A 23,759-nucleotide genomic window follows, 5' to 3' on the forward strand; every position below is an offset into this window, starting at 1 on the left:
CCGGTTACCGAACCACATGAAGCTGCACCCGGTGTTCCACAGGTCGTTGCTGTCATCGTATAAAGGGGACAGAGAAGGGAGGGTCAATAGGGGACCAGCTATGGAGGAAAAGGAACACAGCTACCATGTAGCGGAGATTCTCGATTCCAGGTGGAAGGGAGATCAAGTAGAGTATTTGGTAAGGTGGGAAGGGGAGCCGGAGTCGGAAAACACCTGGGTCATGGCAGAGGATGTAGATGACGAGGTTTTGATAGAAACTTTTCATCAGAGATTCCCTCGTAAACCTCAGCCGGTGGCGAGGTTCCGGAGGGAATACTTTGCCACCACCGACGAAGAAGAAGAGTTGGAGGGGTTCTCTGATTCCGAGGCGGAGGAGGATTCAGCGAGCCGGAACGAAGACCGATGGAGGGAAATGTTCGAGACGTCTGAAGATGAAGAGGATTCTTTTCGGGGTTTTAGCTCCTCACCGCCCAGAGGAGAGAGTAGGGGTGGGGGGGAAGGGGGCCCTGGAGGGGAGGTGGATGTCAGGGAACTGACATCAGAGGAAAGGGAGGTGGTAGGGCTCCCAGAGGCTGGGAGAGAGTCAGCAGCTAAAGCAGGGACCAGCAGGGGGAGCGAGGGGTCTCTGGAGGAGGATCTCAGTAATGCTGAGAGAGACGCAGCAGCCAAGGCAGGAACTAGCAGGGGAGAGGAAGGGGTGAGAGACACGTCCAGCGAAAACAGCGGGGAGGTGTCAGAAGCAACCGTAGGGAGACCCATGCTTCGCCGGAAGCTGCCACGTCGTGAGTCCAGGAGACGCGTTTCCGTTAAGGAGCTTCTTTGCTGGAAGCGCTTCCGCAGGCAGCCACTGTCAGACTCTACTAGTGACTAGAGCAGACATGTCTGAGGAGCTCTGTCACACACAGAGGTTTGTGGAGCCGCACAAACTCTGAGGGAGCACAATTTTAAGCACAAGCAGCTAATCATCCCATTACATATATTTATCAGGGAATTCTTACATTTGGTATCATACAGCAAAGGCCCTTTGAATAGATACGAAGAAACTGTGATGAAGTGTTTTGTGGGGACAAATCACAAAAGTGATTGTGCTGATTTTGGTAATGAGTTGCATATGCATGATATCTGCTGGAGTGGCAACCCCTCCCCAACCTATACATAAATTCCTGCAACAAAAGCAAAAGGAGATGCATTATTCTACTACAAGATTGATACACAGTCAGGAGAAGAGAAATGTTCCCTGGGCCAGCATGGATGAGTCTGAATCACAGCCCAGACTCCGCTCAACCCTTTGCTAAAATCCTGCTCTCCTCCCTCCTCTCCGTCTCAGAGGCTGGGCTTTCTGTCTCATCTCAAGGACCGCCAAAGCGCCCGCAATTGCCTCTTATCTTCCACCCAAACCGTCCACATCAATCCTAAGCGTCTCCTGTTCTGATTTCCATTTTTTGTCTTCTTTTCCATGTTTTCAGACTTCTCCTCCCTTCCTTTCATGGAGATATCTAGTGCTTCTGTTTTCTTTGTCAGTGTCTCTACTTTAGTGGTCAAATTTGTCACCATTTAATGATTTTTATCAATTCGGGCTAATAGCTTCTCCAAATTTAACACAGGCCTAGTGTTAACTGTTTTTGAACTGCCATATTCAAAACCTCCCTCTCCCTTGTTCTCAAAGCAGCCTGTTTTCCAGCAGCACCTTTTCAGTTTGTCAAGGTCACAGAATAACTCTTTCCCAAGAGATCCTGTTTCCTGCATTTTTCCAGCCCTCCCTCTTCCTTCCAGCCTGATCCCCAACACACATAAGCTGTTTAACATAAAATCCAATTTCTCAAATTAAGATTTCAATTAAACAAATGAACCAAATAATTACTTTAAGAGAGGAACCATAAAAAAGAAAAAAAGAATGTGTCCAAGAGGACATAGCAATTTAGACGTCCAGATAAGAGTGGTTGCCTTGCAGGAATCCAATTCCCTTTAAGTGGCTCAGAGTAGAAGAAATATTTTCCTTCAAAGAGAAACGAACTTGTCCAAACCTGTCTTGATTTTAGCTTTTTCAGCCAGTCCTTTTAAGAGCTCCAATTCTATTTTTTTAGAGAACTTTAAAAATGAGACCAGACTTTCTTAAATCCCTCCAATCACACTCTTGGCACTGAAATAGTTTCTACCCTGTGTGAATTCTCTGATGGGAAATGAGATTGTTGTTTTGAGTGAAGCTCTTTCCTCATTCCACGCACTGTTAGGGTTTCTCCCCTGTATGGATTTTGTGATGGGCTGTGAGATTTTCGTTCCTGGTGAAGCTCTTTCCACATTCCAGACACTGATAGGGTTTCTCCCCTGTATGACTTCTTTGATGGGAAGTGAGAGAGTCGCTCCGACTGAAGGTCTTTCTACATTCCAAGCACTGAAAGGGTTTCTCCCCTGTATGACTTCTTTGATGGGAAGTGAGCTTGGCCCTCTGACTGAAGCTTTTTCCACATTCCAAGCACTGAAAGGGTTTCTCCCCTGTATGAATTCTTTGATGGGAAGTGAGAGAGTCGCTCCGACTGAAGGTCTTTCCACATTCCAAGCACTGAAAGGGTTTCTCCCCTGTATGAATCCTTTGATGGGAAGTGAGCTTGGCACTCTGACTGAAGCTCTTTCCACATTCCAAGCACTGAAAGGGTTTCTCCCCTGTATGAATTTTTTGATGGGAGGTGAGAGAGGAGCTAGCAGTGAAGCTCTTTCCACACTCCAAGCAGTGATAGGGTTTCTCCCCTGTATGAATCCTTTGATGCAAAGTCAGTTCAAAGCTCGTCCTGAAGCTCTTTCCACATTCCACGCACTGATAGGGTTTCTTCCCTGTATGAATCGCTTGATGGGAAGTGAACTTGGCCCTCTGATTGAAGCTCTTTCCACACTCTAAGCAGTGATAGGGTTTCTCCCCTGTATGAATCCTTTGATGCAAAGTGAGTTCAAAGCTCATCCTGAAGCTCTTTCCACATTCCACGCACTGATAGGGTTTCTCCCCTGTATGAATTCTTTGATGGGAAGTGAGCTTGGCCCTCTGATTGAAGCTCTTTCCACACTCTAAGCACTGATAGGGTTTCTCCCCTGTATGAATCCATTGATGAGAAGTGAGATGGGCACTCCGATTGAAGCTTATTCCACATTCCACGCACTGATAGGGTTTCTCCCCTGTATGAATTCTTTCATGTGCAGTGAGATGGGAGCCCTGACTGAAGCTCTTTCCACACTCCAAGCAGTGATAGGGTTTCTCCCCTGTATGAATCCTTTGATGCAAAGTGAGTGCAAAGCTCGTCCTGAAGCTCTTTCCACATTCCAAGCACTGAAAGGGTTTCTCCCCTGTATGAATTCTTTGATGGGAAGTGAGAGAGGAGCTGTCAGTGAAGCTCTTTCCACATTCCACGCACTGATAGGGTTTCTCCCCTGTATGAATCCTTTGATGGGAAGTGAGATGGGCCCTCAGATTGAAGCTCTTTCCACATTCCACGCACTGAAAGGGTTTCTCCCCTGTATGAATCCTTTGATGGGAAGTGAGATGGGTCCTCTGATTGAAGCTCTTTCCACATTCTACGCACTGAAAGGGTTTCTCCCCTGTATGAATCCTTTGATGGGAAGTGAGATGGGCACTCCGATTGAAGCTCTTTCCACATTCTACACACTGAAAGGGTTTCTCCCCTGTATGATTTCTTTGATGGGCAGTGAGAGAGGAGCTATCAGTGAAGCTCTTTCCACATTCCACGCACTGATAGGGTTTCTCCCCTGTATGAATTCTACGATGGGAAGTGAGATCGTTGCTGTTACTGAAGCTCTTTCCACACTCCAAGCAGTGGTAGTGTTTCTTCTCAAGGGGATTTATTTGATGGGAAGTGGAATGGGAGCTCTGACTGAAGCTCTCTCCACAGTCTGAATCCTGATTTGGCTCCTCCACTGTGTGGATTTCGTTGTGGTCTCCCTTGTTCTTCATTTCCAATTCATCACCACCTGAAACTAAGAGGCAAACGGATTAGAGTCTTGGGAAGAAGTGCAGCCCCAAATTATGGAACAATGCTAATTAATGCTTGGGACAGAGGAAGAACTGAAGGGAGTTAGATGTTATAATGTTCCTTTTGTTCTGTAAAATGTCTGGTTTCGTATACAAATCAAGTTGAATATTATGTTTTCTCTCTCTAGTTTTTAAAAGTACAGCTTAACCTGGTAATGGCATTTTGTTCAAATTTAAATATGGATCTGTACTATCTTCATAAATAAAATGTGCTTTTAGTATTACCATATTTTTCGCTCTATTGGACGCACCGGACCACAGGATGCACCTAGTTTTTAGAGGGGGAAATCAAGGGGGAAAATATTATTCCCCCCCATCCCCAAAGAGACGCGGACACGATGCGCACAGCCTGTCCGCTTCTCCCAGAGCTTCTCGGGGCTGCGGGGGAAGCCCGGGTCCCCCCCCCCAGTCCCAAAGAACAAAGAAACCAAGACAGCAAGCGGGAACCATAGCCGCGCAACCTCTCCAGCCAGGAGCTAAACCTCTCCAGCGCGGCTAGAGAAGAAGACAAGGCAGCAAGCGTGATCCATCCCACTCGCTGCCTTGGCCTCCTCTTTAGCCTTGTGCAGCATCTTTAGCCTTGCGCAATGGGATGGATCGTGCCCGCTGTCCACTGGGGCTGGACTAGATGACTCCTGGGGTTCCCTTCCAACCCCGCAATTCTATGACCTCGGAAGGTGTTGGGGGTCTCCACCACTGGAGGCTTTTAAGCAGCGGTCGGGGAACCATCTGCCTAGTGTTCTTTAGCTGTGATTCCTACATTGTGAGGGGGCTGGGCTAGATGACCCTTGGGTGGCCCTCCCAACTCTATACAGTCCTACAATTCTGCGGCAGGAGATCCACAGCCACTTCACACAATGCCCACTCCCAATTTTCATCGGAGAGACATGTGGCTTCAGTGTCTAGGTAGGTACCCCCCTACCTGCTACTCTTCCCCCACCCCACTTAAGCCGAGGGAATACCTGCCCAGAGAAGCTCTGAAGTGAGGCAAGGGTTAAGATCTACCTCTGGTAAATGGCTTTGTATCCCCCCTCTTTCCCTTTACTCTTCCTCTTCTATGCTATTTCCTCCTTTTGTGTTTTGTTTAATCTGTTTTTATTTTATACCAAAATGAAAGCTGCAAAGTTTCCTTTTTTATAATATCCCCCCCTACAAACTAAAACGTTAGATAAAAACACTGATCCAGAGGAAAAGAAGGTGGTGGAGAAAGGATGGAAAAAGAAAAAGAGGTAGAGATAGAGATAGAGAGATTTTTAAAAAGTTGGCTTCTTTAGCCTTGCACAGCCTCCCGCAGCTGGAGAGGTTGCGCAAGGCTAAAGAGGATGGATCGCGCTCACTGCCCTGGCTTCCTCTTTAGCCTTGCGCAGCCTTCCCCCCGGCTGGAGAGGTTGCGCAAGGCTTTTCCCCAGGAGGGAGAAGGGACTGACTGGCCACGTCAGTCCCTTCTCCCTCCTGGGGAAAAGCCCACAAGAGCTGCGCGAAGCTTGTGTGTGGCTCTTGGGGGCTTTTCCTGCCTGCCTCCCCCCACCCCTGCATTCGCTCCATAGGACACCCAGACTTTCCCCCTTAGTTTTTAAGACGGAAGAAGTGCGTCCTATGGAGTGAAAAATACGGTATTTAAAAGGTGGCCAAAGCGGGAAAGTTCCCTGTCCAAAATTAAGATATACAGTGTTACCTCGGGTTACATACGCTTCAGGTTACATATGCTTCAGGTTACAGACTCCACTAACATCGGCAGCAGGAGGCCCCATGAGCTAAAGTGGTGCTTCAGGTTAAGAACAGACCTCCAGAACGAATTAAGTTCTTCACCCGAAGTACCACTGTACTTAAATGTTACATTTTTGTGAGAAGTTACAGGGGACGAGGCAGGGGGCCTTCTCGATAAGGGAACCCACCCTGTGGAACGCCCTCCCATCAGATGTCAAGGAAATAACTATGCAACTTTTAGAGGACTTCTGAAGGCACCTCTGTATTGGGAAGTTTTTAATGTTTGATGTTTGATTATGTTTTTCTTTTTGTTGGAAGTTGCCCAGAGTGGCTGGGGCCACTCAGTCAGATGGGCAAGGTAAAAATAATAAAATTATAATTATTGTTACTACAGGGTTCACTGCCTGAGATTCAAAAAGCCTGGCTCTTTTCTGGGATGGAGTTTGTTTGGTTCAGTCGTGGAATCTGTGCCATCTCCAATGTCAAGCGACTCTTTGGTCAACCAGAGAGAGACAGAAGCAAGAACAAAAGCAGGAAACTTGACTGAAGCTACTTCAACACCTCAAATCACTCTGAATCCTACATTTAAGAAGGCCTGGGCAGTTCAGACAGCCTGATCGTGGTTATAAACCACAGAACTGGAGGAAGAATATTCACAGGGAAAACAATCAATAGCCATCCATCCAAGGTTTGCTGTGGGCGTGTTAACATCCCAGGTGCTGTGGGTGGCGCTGTTGAGCCCCATCAAAATATCAGAGGTTCGTCACATAGAGAGATGTCTTGCATTACAAAACAGATAGGATGATCCAATAGGGAGCCTTACCGAGAGAGTCCAAGATCCCACGATTCTCCTCCATGACTTCCTTATGGAGAGCTCTCTGGTCAGGATCCAGCAACGCCCACTCCTCGTCTGTGAAATGGACAGCTACATCTTCAAAGCACACTGGACCCTAACAGAACAGGAAAAAGGCTGTCCTCTTAGAAAACATTCACTTGGCTCTGTTGTTTTCTACAGCGGCCAGACCCCTCTCTGCCTTCCTCGTCCCTCTCTCCTGCTGCAGCTTCTGCCTCGGAGTCTGGGCTGCTCTCTGCCACAGACTCCCTCTGCTCCCTGAGCCCTCTTCCCTCTCCAGCGTCAGACCCCTCCTCCTCCTCCCAGTTGGCTCCCTCTTCTCTGGCTCCTCCCACCATTCCTCTGCATCCAGCCAGTCTGCATCCAAGCAGTCCTTCCCCACAAGGCTCCTTCCCCCTACCTGATCTGGGTCCACAGCTGCTGCCTCCCCTCCACCACCATGGAAAGATGAAGGAGCAGGTCTTGGTGGCATCATTCCGTCACCTGGGAGAGACCAAGGTAAGTGGAAACCGTGAGCGCCTGCTTCTCTCAGAGGTGAAACAGTGCATCTCTCAGTACAGATGGGGCTTGTCCAAGTCTCCCCTGCTAGCTTCCGGTTCCGCTCTGCTTTAATGGAGGCAGCGGGAGATCATTGGCAAAGGAAAAACAAGAATGACTGAGGGTAATTCTCCTTGCAAGTTGCCCCCAGGGACAGGGGGGAACGGGCTTCACTCCCAGTTTGTCTCGGTACCAGGTTCCGGCTCCGGCATGGATTGCAGGAGGCTGGGAGGCGCTGAGTGCAAAAGCCCTTCGCCTGCCGAAAACCCTACTTCGCTGCCATTAAGAAGCAGAGGTTCTCCTGTCAATTAGAGCTCAATTTGGACTAATGTACAGGCATTGCTGGAAGAGATGAACTCATAAACCGCGGAATTGAACCAGCTGCTAGGTCTTTAAGGTTTGAATTTGGGAATAAACTTCATTTGCTGCAAAAGACAGTGAGTGGGGGGAGGGGAGCCTATGGCTTCTTTATATAAAGTTTTCTTCTCTACATTAATGAATTGGTAGCCTGCGATTGAATACTAGTTGAAAATATCTATGTACCAGTGTTCTGACAGATCCCTCTCTTTCCCAGGTGTAGAAGAAAAATGGCAAAAAGAGGTTATTTATTTGGACAGTGTGATTTTTGCAGCTGCTGTTAAAGTTGCCAAACAACGAAGCACAGGACAGAGCGATGGAGAATTTCTGAAACCACAATGGGATATTAGCTCCGTCCAAGGAATGATGGAGAACAGCAACAACCAGGAAAAGATAGACAGAACATTTTACAAGGACAGGAAAAAACATCACGAACAGAAAGATTGCCACACATGGGAAGAGTAAGGATTGTTGATATTGCAGAGTCCTTTGCACAATGGAATGATGAACAGTACGTGCCACATGCTTAAAGTTGCTTTATTTTCAGTTCAGTATTGAGAAATCACAAACATGCATCTTGCCTCTGCGGGAGCAGAGAAGCAACCATCCTTCTCCTCGGAATGAAGAACACCGAGAGAAACAGTGAAAAACAGGAAACCAGTGTACGTCACATCCAGCTTCCCATTCCCGTGGGAAAACCCAACAGTGCTCTGACTGTGGAATGTAAACATTGTCTTGTGACAAGCACTTCGCTGCACAGTGAAGGAAGCAGAAACCAACATCCTCCCCCTTTCTGTGAACATCACTGGGCAGCGTGTTCGTACAATGTCAGTACAAACCCAACTTCTGTACATAGGTACAGTGTTGATCCCTTGATACAATCTTGGACAATACATCAGCAGGAATTTCATTACCTGGCATATAGGACACCGTTACGAGTCCCTTCTGAATATGTTCCCTAGCATGTTGCAACTTCAATTGCAAGTGCTTCGTGCTTTGCTTACAACCTTCCGAAGTCAGCAAAGCCAAACATGCCTTGTTGTCCTGGTAAACCTGGATTGGACATTTGACAGGAATTTTCATGTCTTTGCACAATTGTAACAACCATTCACAATCCTTAAGTGAATAAGACAGTGCATTCAGTTCAGCTTCACAAGTACTTAAGCTAATTGTTGTTTGCTTCTTGCATGACCAATCAAATAGACCCTGATTGTACATGTAGCAAACTCCAGACGTACTTTTCCTGTCTGTAGTGTCACTTCCAAAACTTGCATCTGCAAAGATTTCAAGACCACCAGACTTTTGATTGTTAAATCTTAGTCTGTAATGCATAGTGCCTTTCAAATAGCGTGCTATGCGTTTCAGAGCTTTCCAATCCTTAACAGTAGGATTGTTGACTTGTCTGCTTAGCAAATTACAGCTAACAGCAATGTCAGGTCTTGAACATCTGGCAATGAAGTTTAGCTTACCTAGCACACTTCTGTACAGTGTAGTGTCAGAAAATGCTTCTTCAGTGTCTTCTACCTGATAACCTGTTGTCATCGGTGTGTCTACAGGGTTAGCATCCATCAGGTTCAGTTTGCTTAACACATCAGCAATTTTCCTTGACTGGTGTACTAGAATGTTACCACTTTGATCTTTCTCTATTTCCAGAGATAGGTAGTTGTTTACCTCACCAAGATCTTTCATGTCAAAGTGCTCTTTCAGTTGAGCTAGGGCGTTATTATACATTGTGACATCTTTCCAAAAGAATAAAATATCATCAACATAAAACAAACAGTACAGCTTCTTTTGCCCCTCCTCTTTGACAAATACACATGGATCAGCTTTCCCTTGCTGAAAACCTATAGAAAAAAATGCTTCAGTGAGTTTTGTGTGCCAACACCGTGCACTTTGTTTGAGACCATAAAGGGACTTTTTCAGAGCACAAACAAATCCCTGTTTTACCTGTACGCCATCAGGTGGAAGCATATAAAGTGATTCACCTAGAGATCCGTACAAAAATGCTGTATTCACATCGTGGTGACTAATGTGTAGACTCTCCTCTGCAGCTAGCTTGAGCATAAGCCTAATGCTCTCATATCTCACAGTGGGTGAGTAGGTCTCGTGATAGTCTTCACCTGGTACCTGTGCAAAACCTCTGGCTACCAATCTGGCTTTGTGTCTGACTATCTTGCCATTTTGATCAGTCTTCGCTTTGAAGACCCATTTGCTTCCAAGCAGTTTCATTCCTGGAACTACTGGAACTAGCTCCCAAGTTTTGTTCCTTTCTAAGGAATCAAGCTAAGCCTTCATGGCATTTAACCATGGCTCAGCTTCCTTAGAATCCAAATCCTGGATTTCTTGGAAACTTGAAGGTTCAAATACCTTCTTGGAGCTTTTAACAGCTGCTACTGCTGTCTTAGCAAATTCATCAGCAAATCTCTTTGGAGGTCTGCCTTTTGTGGCTCTTTGTGACCTGCGAATTAGCCTTTGGTCTTCAACACTCTCCTCTTCCTTAGGAGAAAAGTGACCTATTGTGATCAATGGTTCTTCCAATTCCTGATCAGAGCTTTCAGAGGGTCGCATAGAGGCTTTCGCACTCTTGAAATCCTCTGAATTATCCGATTCAGTTTCAGACTCAGAATCAGAACCTTCATCAGTGGGTGTGGGTTGTTGTTGCTTATCCTCAGTCTCATCACTGTCATCAGGATAACATTGGAAAATTCCCACATTCTCCCCCCACTTGGCATTGTACTCAACACTTCTTGTGAGCCTAATTGTCTTAGAGTCAGTCATCATTATTCTGTAAGAACCTTTCTGATAACCTAGAAAGATACCATGCAATCCACGTTTGCCTAACTTGGAGCTTTGTGGTGAATGAATCCACATGTCAGAACCAAATATTTTCATGTGTTTGATGTATGGTTTCTTGCCAAACATCTTCTCATACGGGGTACAACCAATCGCTGAAGATAACCTGCGATTGTAACTGTAAATAAAACACGAGAGAGCTTCGGCCCAATAACTCTCTGGAAGATTTGCATCATGCAGCAAGGTTTTTAAACCTTGAAACAATGTTTGATTTGCCCTTTCGCAAAGCCCATTCTGCCATGGCGAGCGAGGACTGGACAAATCGTGTTGAATTCCTTTCTCAGTCAGAAAAGCTTCAAACTGCTGAGAAGTGAATTCTCCCCCGCGATCTGTGAAAAGAATTTTTATCTTCTTACCATGCACATTATCCAACCAAGCACAGAATTCCTTGAACCTTGGAAAAGCCTCTGATTTCTGCTTGAGATTGTACACATAAATATACCTGGAAAATGCATCAATGAGAACCATGAAGAACCTATTGCCACCCAAAGAGGGCGATAGTGGACCAACTAAATCAGCATGAACAATTTGGTATGGTTCTGTAGCTTGCCTACTAGACACCTTACCTTTCGCAGCCATTTTCACCTTGTTTGCTGCGCATGCCTTGCACTTCATGTGGTACCTGCAGGGTTTAATAGTCATACCTTCAACCAAGGTAGGCATTTTAGATACTGCCTCAAAACGCAAATGACCAAATTTCCTGTGAAAATCATGAATACATCCTGCATGCAAACTTTTGTTAGAACCTGCAATGCAACAAGTATCATTCTGCACAACATCATCATAATACAAAACAAACAAACGATCAACACATTCAGCATGCAAAACATAATCGTCTTTCTTTGTGATGGTGCATTTCTTGTTCTTGAAGGAAATGTCAATGTTCCGTTCATTCAGCTGCATCACACTTAGAAGATTGTGTGTGGCATCTGGAACATAAAGTACATCCTGTATCGATAAGTCCAAACTGTGAAGAACAACAGTTCCGTAGCCTTGACTGAGGATCGTGTGGTCATCCGCCTGGTGAATCGCACCTTCCTGCGGTGTAAAAGACACGAACAGTCTCTTATCGTTGCACATGTGGTGGGTAGCTGCTGAATCAACAACGAAGAAAGATCTAGACGTCTTCTGGACCTTTGCGACGTTTGGAGTGAAGCGTGAGACCATTGCCTTGTGCTGCGTTGTCCTGGACACCGGACCTTTGCCTTTGCTTTGGCCTTTTCCACGCGATGAGCTTCCGCTGCGCTGCTCTGTCTTGGCCTTGGGATATTTGCATTCCCTCTTCATATGGCCTAGACGTCCACACGAGTAGCATTTCACTGCCTTCAAAGCTTTGGCGCCCTCTGGTGGTTCCACTGCACTCTGGGATGACGTCTGTGAAGACTCCCCCTTACCCATGCAGCTAGCACCCCGGCGATCTGCTTCATTCTGGATCACGGCAGTAACATAGGCTACTGTGAGCTGAGCAGTTGGTTGAACAGCAATCTGAGTGGCAACGGACTCCCAACTTGGACCCAAAGAATGTAGTATCATGAAGGAATACACAGCCTCTGGAAAGTTGAGTCCTCTCTGTTGCAGCTCGTGTCTCAGATTCTGCATCTCCATCAGGTGTGTACGCACATCTCCACCTTCAGCAAGAGCCATACCATGCAGCTTGGCATAGTAGTACATTGAGGAACCAGCTTCTGTCCTCAAGTGAGCCTCTCTTAAAGAGTTCCAAATTTCTCTGGCTGTGGTCTTTCCACGCAACAGACAGAGCTCTTCTGGGGATACTATCAACGTAAGCGTTCCCCGTGCTTTGGAATCCTTAGCAGTCCATTCAGCTGTAATTGGAGCTGGGGGGTTGTCTGTAATAACATTAAACAGACCTTCTTTCCGCAGAACAGCCTCTGCATTTAGTACCCACTCCGTGTAATTTTTCTTATTGAGCTTAGGAATCCCAAAAGCGTCAACCAGCTTTGCACTAGCCATCATTGCTGCTTTAATCAAGCTGTGTCACAGTACTGCAGCTTCTTCCAAAAGCACTTTTAAAAAGTACTTTCGCTTTCTCAGCCATTGCCTGTATCGCGGCAAAACGGCTTTAAAAGTTCAAAGTCCAGACATAAAGCCATAAACTAGAAACTGGCAGGCTGCTCCGGGCATGAGCACATACCTTCATCAATCAAACTTGACGCGCAGAGCAGATAACGCGATCCGTTCCTCTGTACCTCTGCCGGCATTCCTCAGTTTGATTTACGTCTTTCTGGGCCCGATAACCAAAATGTTGATATTGCAGAGTCCTTTGCACAACGGAATGATGAACAGTACGTGCCACATGCTTAAAGTTGCTTTATTTTCAGTTCAGTATTGAGAAATCACAAACATGCATCTTGCCTCTGCGGGAGCAGAGAAGCAACCATCCTTCTCCTCGGAATGAAGAACACCGAGAGAAACAGTGAAAAACAGGAAACCAGTGTACGTCACATCCAGCTTCCCATTCCCGTGGGAAAACCCAACAGTGCTCTGACTGTGGAATGTAAACATTGTCTTGTGACAAGCACTTCGCTGCACAGTGAAGGAAGCAGAAACCGACTGGAGTGCCTCACTTGTAGTTTTATATATTATTTGATGTTTCAATATGAATGGAAGTCATTCATACTGCAGCTGTTGTATAAAGGATTGTTATCTTGACAGGAGTGTAATTGAAATTAATAAGATTTTGGAATGGAGAAATCAAGAAAATCATCAAACAATCGGTTTTAGCATGGGGGGGCCACCTGTATTATATAATTTTGTATAGGATTGGTATTAGAAATTGTATTGTAATTTCGCTTTGTTATAAGGAGGCTATTATTGAACTGTAATTGTAAACTAATCAAATTACTATCATAAACGTCTCCCCTGCTGACATTTGTACCCATTTCATATAATAGTTGTGCAAAAATACATCTCTCTCCCCCCCCCCCCCGAGCTCTGGGCTCCAGGTGTCTTCCCTCAAAAGATGTAAAGAACTCAGAGATTAGTTTCAAAACCAAGAGAATGTGACAAAACGGGGGAGAAAACACTCCTCCCTCCTTACCCAGAGGCCTCACTCTGGCGTCCAACGGAGTCTTCTCTGCCTCAGAAGAATCAAGACCCCTTTCTGCCAAAAGATCCTTCCTCTGAAAGAGCAACAAGGATTCAAAACAGAGAATGGGGAGAAGGGTTACAGAAGGAATGGCAGAGGCAAGCGCTTTTGGGGGACAGAGGTGAAAGCTGCTTCCTGCTTCTGCTAGACTGGTGTCTGGGGTTGGCTGCCAGGACCATGAAACATTGGTCCTCAAGGATCTTCACTGGCTCCCAGAACGTTTCCCAGCACAATTCAAAGTGTTGGCCTCAAAGGCCCAGTATACCCAAAGGAGCGTCTCCATGAACTGAGGTCCAGTTCCGAGGGTCTTCTGCTGATTCCCTCACTGTGGTAAGTGAAGTTACAGGGAACCAGGCAGAAGACCTTCTCCACAGTGGCCCCCACCCTGGGGAATGCCCTCCCATCAGGTGAGAAGGAGATAAGAAAATGCATAACTTTTAGAAGACATCTGATGTCTTCTTATGCGTTTATATGTGCTGGAAGGTACCCAGCCACATGGTTGTGGTATTAATAATAATAATAATAATAATAATAATAATCTTTCCAAAAAAGGATGGGCCATTAGGAAATGATTTGGGAATACTCTCCCTCCTCTTTGGAGCCCCTTGGGAGTTTCCAGAGGAAAGTCTCTCTCACCTGCTGCTCTGCCTGCTTCCTCTCCTCTGCCTGACTCAGGAGGAAACCTTCGGCCAGGGCCACCGCCTGGGAACTGGTCTCCGCTCCGCATTCCCTCACCCAGCTCTCCATCTCCAGAGGAAGGACAGCCAGGAACTGCTCCAAGATCACCAGGTCCAGCATCTCAGCTTTCGTGTGCCTTTCTGGTTTCAGCCATTGATGGCAAAGGTGGTAGAGTTGGCTGCAAACCTCTCGGGGTCCTTTGGCCTCCTGGTAGCAGAACTGCCTGAGCTGCTGGCTCTGCACCTCTGAGCAAAGGGTGTCCTCCTCCCCCAGGATCTTCTGCACGGAGTTTTCCCCGAATTCCCCACTGCTCCCCGTTTCCATGGCATGGCCTCTTCCTGCTTCAGGGCCAGCTGAGTCTTGCTCATCCATCTGGGCTCTCCGGAAGTCTCCAGATCGGAAGGAGCCCCTTGGTCCTCTGCCAAGTTCTGTGGGTACTAATGCGAGCTGCAGAATATCGTATGAATCAAACACACTATTCTGTTGTAAGATGAAGAGGAGAAGAATGTTTCCTGAAGAAGCGTGGATGAGTCTTGCTAGGAACCAGGGCTGGATTGCACCACAGCTCAAACTCAAAGCTGTATGGGGGGAAAAGGGGGAGGGAGGGAGAAGTCATAACTGTGAATGACAAGTGAGTGTAATCTGGAGCCAAGGCAACAGTGGGGGTCCCTCCCCTCCTCCAGAGCTTCGCCCCAACCCAACCATATCTGCTTGGGTGGCTTGGTGAGCAGCAGGGCCCATGTCTAGCTCCAGCCACCGTCCCTTGGGGACTTCCTGCTCTGGATCCGAGGGGACGGTGGCAAGGCCCTCTGGCTGGAACTGCCCTGGAGGACGCCTCGGAAACTGGACTTTCCGTCAAATAAAGAATTAGGGAGGGGAAATGGCCGACATAAGGAGATTTATGCATCAAGAGAGAAAGGAAGCTTCCTGGTGTTTCCCACTTAATATCCTTCTCCCTCATAATAATGTCCCTCTTAATATCCTTCTCCCTCACAATAATGTCCCTCTTAATATACTTCTCCCTCGCAATCATGTCCCTCTTAATATCCTTCTCCCTCACAATAATGTCCCTCTTAATGTCCTTCTCCCTCATAATAATGTCCCTCTTAATATCCTTCTCCCTCATAATTATGTCCCCCTTAATATCCTTCTCCCTCATAATAATGTCCCTCTTAATATCCTTCCCCCTCATAATTATGTCCCTCTTAATATCCTTCTCCCTCACAATAATGTCCCTCTTAATATCCTTCTCCCTCATAATAATGTCCCTCTTAATATCCTTCTCCCTCATAATAATCTCCCTCTTAATATCCTTCTCCCTCATAATAATGTCCCTCTTAATGTCCTTCTCCCTCATAATAATGTCCCTCTTAATATCCTTCTCCCTCACAATAATGTCCCTCTTACTATCCTTCTCCCTCACAATAATGTCCCTCTTAATGTCCTTCTCCCTCATAATAATGTCCCTCTAAATGTCCTTCTCCCTCATAATAATGTCCCTCTTAATGTCCTTCTCCCTCATAATAATGTCCCTCTTAATATCCTTCTCCCTCACAATAATCTCCCTCTTAATATCCTTCTCCCTCACCATCATGTCCCTCTTAATATCCTTCTCCCTCACAATGATGTCCCTCTTAATGTCCTTCTCCCTCATAATAATGTCCCTCTTAATATCCTTCTCCCTCATAATAATGTCCCTCTTAATATCCTTCTCCCTCCTAATTATGTCCCTCTTAATCTCCTTCTCCCTCACAATAATGTCCCTCTTAATATCCTTCTCCCTCATAATAATGTCCCTCTTAATATCCTTCTCCCTCACAATAATGTCCCTCTTAATGTCCTTCTCCCTCATAATAATGTCCCTCTTAATGTCCTTCTCCCTCATAATAATGTCCCTCTTAATGTCCTTCTCCCTCATAATAATGTCCCTCTTAATATCCTTCTCCCTCACAATAATCTCCCTCATAATATCCTTCTCCCTCACCATCATGTCCCTCTTAATATCCTTCTCCCTCACAATGATGTCCCTCTTAATGTCCTTCTCCCTCATAATAATGTCCCTCTTAATATGCTTCTCCCTCATAATAATGTCCCTCTTAATATCCTTCTCCCTCATAATTATGTCCCTCTTAATATCCTTCTCCCTCATAATAATGTCCCTCTTAATGTCCTTCTCCCTTAATGTCCTTCTCCCTCATAATAATGTCCCTCTTAATATCCTTCTCCCTCATAATAATAAAAAAATTTCTTCCTGTAGCACCTTAAAGACCAACTAAGTTAGTTCTTGGTATAAGCTTTCGTGTGCATGCACACTTCTTCAGATACACTGTGTATCTGAAGAAGTGTGCATGCACACGAAAGCTTATACCAAGAACTAACTTAGTTGGTCTTTAAGGTGCTACAGGAAGAAATTTTTTTATTTTGACTATGGCAGACCAACACGGCTACCCATCTGTAACTGGAACCTCATAATAATGTCCCTCTTAATGTCCTTCTCCCTCACAATAATGTCCCTCTTAATGTCCTTCTCCCTCATAATAATGTCCCTCTTAATGTCCTTCTCCCTCATAATAATGTCCCTCTTAATATTCTTCTCCCTCATAATAATGTCCCTCTTAATATCCTTCTCCCTCACAATAATGTCCCTCTTAATATCCTTCTCCCTCATAATAATGTCCCTCTTAATATCCTTCTCCCTCATAATTATGTCCCTCTTAATCTCCTTCTCCCTCATAATAATGTCCCTCTTAATGTCCTTCTCCCTCACAATAATGTCCCTCTTAATGTCCTTCTCCCTCATAATAATGTCCCTCTTAATGTCCTTCTCCCTCATAATAATGTCCCTCTTAATGTCCTTCTCCCTCATAATAATGTCCCTCTTAATATCCTTCTCCCTCACCATCATGTCCCTCTTAATATCCTTCTCCCTCACAATGATGTCCCTCTTAATGTCCTTCTCCCTCATAATAATGTCCCTCTTAATATCCTTCTCCCTCATAATAATGTCCCTCTTAATATCCTTCTCCCTCATAATAATGTCCCTCTTAATATCCTTCTCCCTCACAATAATGTCCCTCTTAATATCCTTCTCCCTCACAATAATGTCCCTCTTAATATCCTTCTCCCTCATAATAATGTCCCTCTTAATATCCTTCTCCCTCATAATAATGTCCCTCTTAATATCCTTCTCCCTCATAATAATGTCCCTCTTAATATCCTTCTCCCTCATAATAATGTCCCTCTTAATGTCCTTCTCCCTCACAATAATGTCCCTCTTAATGTCCTTCTCCCTCATAATAATGTCCCTCTTAATGTCCTTCTCCCTCATAATAATGTCCCTCTTAATGTCCTTCTCCCTCACAATCATGTCCCTCTTAATGTCCTTCTCCCTCATAATAATGTCCCTCTTAATGTCCTTCTCCCTCATAATAATGTCCCTCTTAATACCCTTCTCCCTCATAATTATGTCCCTCTTAATCTCCTTCTCCCTCACAATCATCTCCCTCTTAATGTCCTTCTCCCTCACAATTATGTCCCTCTTAATATCCTTCTCCCTCACAATCATGTCCCTCTTAATATCCTTCTCCCTCACAATCATGTCCCTCTTAATCTCCTTCTCCCTCACAATCATGTCCCTCTTAATCTCCTTCTCCCCCACAATAATGTCCCTCTTAATATCCTTCTCCCTCACAATAATGTCCCTCCTAATGTCCTTCTCCCTCACAATAATGTCCCTCTTAATATCCTTCTCCCTCATAATAATGTCCCTCTTAATATCCTTCTCCCTCACAATCATGTCCCTCTTAATATCCTTCTCCCTCACAATCATGTCCCTCTTAATATCCTTCTCCCTCACAATTATGTCCCTCTTAATATCCTTCTCCCTCACAATCATATCCCTCTTAATATCCTTCTCCCTCACAATCATGTCCCTCTTAATATCCTTCTCCCTCACAATCATGTCCCTCTTAATATCCTTCTCCCTCACAATCATGTCCCTCTTAATATCCTTCTCCCTCATAATAATCTCCCTCTTAATATCCTTCTCCCTCACAATAATGTCCCTCTTAATATCCTTCTCCCTCACAATAATGTCCCTCCTAATATCCTTCTCCCTCACAATTATTTCCCTCTTAATGTCCTTCTCCCTCACAATTATTTCCCTCTTAATATCCTTCTCCCTCACAATCATGTCCCTCTTAATATCCTTCTCCCTCACAATAATGTCCCTCTTAATATCCTTCTCCCTCATAATAATGTCCCTCTTAATATCCTTCTCCCTCACAATAATGTCCCTCTTAATATCCTTCTCCCTCACAATAATGTCCCTCCGAATGTCCTTCTCCCTCACAATAATGTCCCTCTTAATATCCTTCTCCCTCATAATAATGTCCCTCTTAATATCCTTCTCCCTCATAATAATGTCCCTCTTAATCTCCTTCTCCCTCATAATAATGTCCCTCTTAATCTCCTTCTCCCTCACAATCATGTCCCTCTTAATATCCTTCTCCCTCATAATAATGTCCCTCTTAATATCCTTCTCCCTCACAATCATGTCCCTCTTAATATCCTTCTCCCTCACAATCATGTCCCTCTTAATATACTTCTCCCTCACAATCATGTCCCTCTTAATATCCTTCTCCCTCATAATAATGTCCCTCTTAATATCCTTCTCCCTCACAATCATGTCCCTCTTAATATCCTTCTCCCTCATAATAATGTCCCTCTTAATATACTTCTCCCTCACAATCATGTCCCTCTTAATGTCCTTCTCCCTCACAATCATGTCCCTCTTAATGTCCTTCTCCCTCACAATCATGTCCCTCTTAATGTCCTTCTCCCTCACAATCATGTCCCTCTTAATATCCTTCTCCCTCACAATCATGTCCCTCTTAATATCCTTCTCCCTCATAATAATGTCCCTCTTAATATCCTTCTCCCTCACAATCATGTCCCTCTTAATATCCTTCTCCCTCACAATCATGTCCCTCTTCATATCCTTCTCCCTCACAATAATCTCCCTCTTAATATCCTTCTCCCTCACAATCATCTCCCTCTTAATCTCCTTCTCCCTCACAATCATCTCCCTCTTAATGTCCTTCTCCCTCACAATTATTTCCCTCTTAATATCCTTCTCCCTCACAATCATGTCCCTCTTAATATCCTTCTCCCTCATAATAATGTCCCTCTTAATCTCCTTCTCCCTCACAATCATGTCCCTCTTAATATCCTTCTCCCTCACAATAATGTCCCTCTTAATATACTTCTCCCTCACAATCATGTCCCTCTTAATATCCTTCTCCCTCATAATAATGTCCCTCTTAATCTCCTTCTCCCTCACAATCATGTCCCTCTTAATATCCTTCTCCCTCACAATCATGTCCCTCTTAACATCCTTCTCCCTCACCATCATCTCCCTCCGAAGGTCCTTCTCCCTCCTCGCTCTCTTCCAGGCCCACCTCCCTGGCCAGGGCCTGAGGTCCCTCTGGCTCCCTCCCGGACCCCCCAGCCTCTCTTCCCTCCCCTTCCCGCCTCCCGGGGCAGGGAGTTCCCCAGGCTTCCCCCGAGAGGAGACCCACCAGAGCCCGGCAGGCGAAGGCGAGGCCGCTCTGACCGGAAGGGACGTCAGAGGGGAGGAGCTGGAGGAGGAGCGGCCCGCCTTCCTTTCCTGTCCTCTCTAGGAAGCCAGCTCGGCGCCCCTTAACCCTTCTCTCTCTCGGCGTCGCGCAGGCGCAGAGCGGCCCCTTCCGGGGGGGGGCAGGGAAGAAGCAGGACCCAGAACCCGGGACTGGACGCGTGTGCGTGTGAAGGGGGAACCCGTGTCCGGGAGGAGGAACCCGTCTCTCTGCCTGGGGCTGCGAAGGGGCGTCTGGGCGGGGGAGAGGGGAGCCTTCCAGGGGGATCGCAGGGGCCAGATGGGGGACCCGGGGGTGTCTCTTCTGGGGTGGGGGCGAGTCTCTCTTGGGGGCCCCTGGGGGGCTGCGGGGCAGAGAGCCCTGTCCCAGCAAGAGGGGGTCCCGGGGGGGCTGAAGGGGCAGCTGGAGGGGGGAGACATTGCCAGACATGGCGGGGGGGCCATTCTGTGTTGTCCCATCTGCTGCTTTGTGTCTGTATTTCAGCCATAAATGTATGTTCTGGGTGAAGTCGCCTTGGAAGCAACACAGGAGCAGCCAAGGGGGTTTTCCTAGGAAGCCTCTTATTCCCCTCTGGTGACATTGATATAAGTTGGTGGGTGCCCAAACCCCGTAAAACACCTCAATTTCATAAATGATGGAATTGGATTGAGACTTGGGTTGCCAACCCCGGGTGCCAGTCCCGTGTGGATGAAACGGTGTGTTTGACGCTCCTCATCCTCTGGAATCAGCGTGTCTTCACAGCTCCTTCAGCCAGGCAGGGAAGGACGCCTGGATCCAGAATTGGGCCCCACGGTCACTGAGGGCCTCATGGTTGAAACCGTGTTTAGTGGAGACAATCTTACTCGGCTACGAGGGACGCCAGAGAAGAAGGGTTGCCATGTGTCCTCTTTTCCCAGGACACGTCCTCTTTCTCAGGGGTAAAATTTCTGTCCAGGTGGATTTTTTGGTCAAAATGTCTCTGGGCAGATGTTCTGGAGGAGACATAACTGCGTTCCTCTTCTCTTCTCCTGCCCCCCCTCAGCAAAACATCTCACAGCTTCTCTAGCCCAGTGTTTCCCAACCGGTGTTCCGCGGCACACTAGTGTGCCGTGAGACACCGGCTGGTGTGCCGTGGGAGGGAGGCGGGCGAGGCGGGCGGCGAGAGGCGGCGGCGACGAGGATCCGCGTCGAGCCGGGGGCGGCTCCGCGGTGGTGGTGCCGAGCGGCGGGGCAGCGCGCGCAAAAGGGAGGAGCGCGAGACAGCGGAGGAGGAGGAGGCCGGCATGTCCGGGCAGCAGCAGCAACAGCAGCAGCAGCAAGTCCCGGCGCCGGCTCCTCCTCCGCCCGCTATCGCCGCCACCACCACAACAGCCGCCTCAGCTGCCGCCGTCCCTCAGTCCCTCGCTCTGCTGCCTCCTCCCACCCCGGCAAGGGGAAGGGAAAAAACTTTCACTTTTGTGCATCCCTCCCGGCGTGACGCTGCGCGCTGACGTCACGGGGCGGGGCTTTAATGGTGTTGTGCCGCGAGATTTTTTTCCGGTAAACAGGTGTGCCGTTGCCCAAAAACGTTTGGGAAACACTGCTCTAGCCTACCTATAGTAGGAGTATTGAAAGTGGGGGTCATCATCGCGTCCTCGTTTTTGCTCCTCACAATCTGCCCCCCCTCCCAGAGAAGGGCAACCAAGGAGATGAAGACTCCGTCCTCTTCCTTCTGTGACGGCAGGTTGCTCTTGCTCCTTGTCCGCCTTCCAAAATGAGGAGCAGAATCCTAAAGTTGGAAGGGACCCCAAAGTCCATCTAGGCCAGGGGAGGCAACCTAAGGCCCGGGGGCCGGATGCAGCCCAATCGCCTTCTCAATCCGGCCCCCGGACAGTCTGGGAATCAGCGTGTTTTTACATGAGTAGAATGTGTCCTTTTACTTAAATTGCATCTCTGGGTTATTTGTGGGGCATAGGAATTGGTTCATTCCCCCCCCCCACAAAATATAGTCCGGCCCCCCATAAGGTCTGAGGGACGGTGGACCGGCCCCCGGCTGGAAAAGCTTGCTGACCCCGGATCTAGGGCTGTTTTTAAATGTCCCAACGCTGCCTGGCACTGGTCCCTCCAAATGCTCTCGTATGGCTGGTCTTTCTTCACCCAGTCATGTCAAGGAGCAGCATGGGGGCTAAAACAACAACAATAATAATTTATGATTTGTACCCCGCACATCTGGCTGGGCTTCCCCAGCCACTGTGAGCGGCTTCCAAAAAATATATTAAAATACTCTAATACATCAAACATTAAAAGCTTCCCTAAACAGGGCTACCTTCAGATGTCTTCTAAAAGTCTGGTAGTTGTTGTTCTCTTTGACATCTGCTGGGAGGGCGTTCCACAGGGCGGGTGCCACCACCGAGAAGGCCCTCTGCCTGGTTCCCTGTAACTTGGCTTCTCGCAATGAGGGAACCGCCAGAAGGCACTCGGCGCTGGACCTCAGCGTCCGGGCAGAACGATGCGGGTGGAGACGCTCCTTCAGTTATACTGGACCGAGGCCGTTTAGGACTTTAAAGGTCAGCACCAACACTTCGAATTGTGCTCGGAAACATACTGGGAGCCAATGCAGATCTCTCAGAACCGGTGTTATGTGGTCCCAGCGGCCACTCCCAGTCCCCAGTCTGGCTGCCGCATTCTGGATTAATTGCAGTTTCCGGGTCACCTTCAAAGAGCACATTGCACCACATAGAGCACATTGCAGTAGTCCAAGCGGGAGATAACCAGAGCATGCACCACTTTGGCCAGACAGTCCGCAGGCATGACTGGCAGAATAAATGGAGGACAATATCCCTGTCCCCCCAGAAAAGCTCTTCTTTCTCTTTCTGTGGAGGGTCCAGGCCCCTCTTGAAGGACCTTTGCCTTGCTCCAGTCAGGTTGTATATTTCCACCCCTTGGGACGGGACCGAAGTACAGTGGTACCCCGCAAGACGAATGCCTCGCAAGACGGAAAACCCGCAAGACGAAAGGGTTTTCTGTTTTGGAGGCGCTTCGCAAGACGAATTTCCCTATGGGCTTGCATCGCAAGACGAAAGCCCATAGGGAAATGCTGGCGGTCAGGAGCAAAGACTTTCGCCCACAGCCGGCCTTCAGAAGAGGACCTCTTCTGAAGGCCGGCGGGGGGCAAAAGTCTTTGCTCCCCCCCGCCTGCCTTCCCCCCCGCCTGCACCGGGCGATCTTAAAATGCTGGCGGGCGGGAGCGAAGCGTTCGCTGCCGACCCCCAGCATTTTAAAATCTCCAAGGGACAGCAGAGAAGTCTCTGTCCCGGGAAGGTTTTAAAATGCTGGGGGTCGGGAGCGAAGCGCTGCCGATCCCCAGCATTTTAAAATCTCCCCGTGTCCCGGGAAGGTTTTAAAATGCTGGGGGTCGGGAGCGAAGCGCTGCCGACCCCCAACATTTTAAAATCTCCCCGTGTCCCGGGAAGGTTTTAAAAATGCTGGGGGTCAGGAGCGAAGCGCTGCCGACCCCCAGCATTTTAAAACGCTGTTCCGAAGGGGGGGCGGGAACACCTGCCCCAGCCGCCCCATTCCGAATGCGTTCCGAAGCGGGGAGGGGGGCGGGGACACCTTCTGAAGGCGGGCAGGGGGCGAAAGTCTTTGTCCCCCCTGCCTGCCTTCCCAGGGGCTTTTAAATCGCCCCGGACAGCGGAGAAGTCCTCAACTGTCCGGGGCGATTTTAAAATGCCGCCCGCTAGCATTTTAAGATCGCCCGGACAGCGGAGAAGTCCTCCGCTGTCCCAGGGTTTTTTAAAATGCTGGGGGTGGAAAGAAAAGCCCTTGTCCCCCCCCCCCCAGCCTTCAGAAGAGGTCCGGGGACAGACCTCTGTCCCCGGACCTGGTCTGAAGGCGGTTTCCCTAGGAATGCATTAATTGATTTTCAATGCATTCCTATGGGAAACCGTGCATCGCAAGACGAAAAACTCGCAAGACGAAGAGACTTGCGGAACGAATTAATTTCGTCTTGCGAGGCACCACTGTATTTTACTTGCC

The 23,759-nt window shown here is 47.5% G+C and overlaps 2 protein-coding genes across 2 annotated transcripts in view; both read right to left on the reverse strand.

Moving 5' to 3' along the window:
• The window catches only part of LOC309537566 (uncharacterized protein), a gene marked incomplete at its 3' end in the record, with an annotated part of 50,991 nt that extends 31,222 nt beyond the window's left edge, over positions 1–19,769 (reverse strand). Inside the window, exon 1 of the mRNA XM_082232466.1 lies at positions 19,707–19,769. The remainder of the gene's footprint in view (positions 1–19,706) is intronic.
• Positions 974–19,769, reverse strand: LOC309536759 (uncharacterized protein). Its single transcript, XM_082231033.1, has 6 exons — positions 19,703–19,769; positions 14,086–14,705; positions 13,402–13,483; positions 6,997–7,079; positions 6,567–6,693; positions 974–3,981 (listed from the first exon to the last, which is right to left on the reverse strand). Exons 2-6 carry the CDS (start codon positions 14,497–14,499, stop codon positions 2,228–2,230), a joined length of 2,460 nt encoding a protein of 819 aa, XP_082087159.1. The 5' UTR covers positions 14,500–14,705; positions 19,703–19,769; the 3' UTR covers positions 974–2,227.
• Positions 19,770–23,759: the final 3,990 nt, after the last annotated feature.

The sequence above is a fragment of the Podarcis vaucheri genome (genome assembly GCF_965113315.1).
Source record: "Podarcis vaucheri genome assembly, chromosome: 7".
Taxonomy (NCBI): Eukaryota; Metazoa; Chordata; class Lepidosauria; order Squamata; family Lacertidae; genus Podarcis; species Podarcis vaucheri.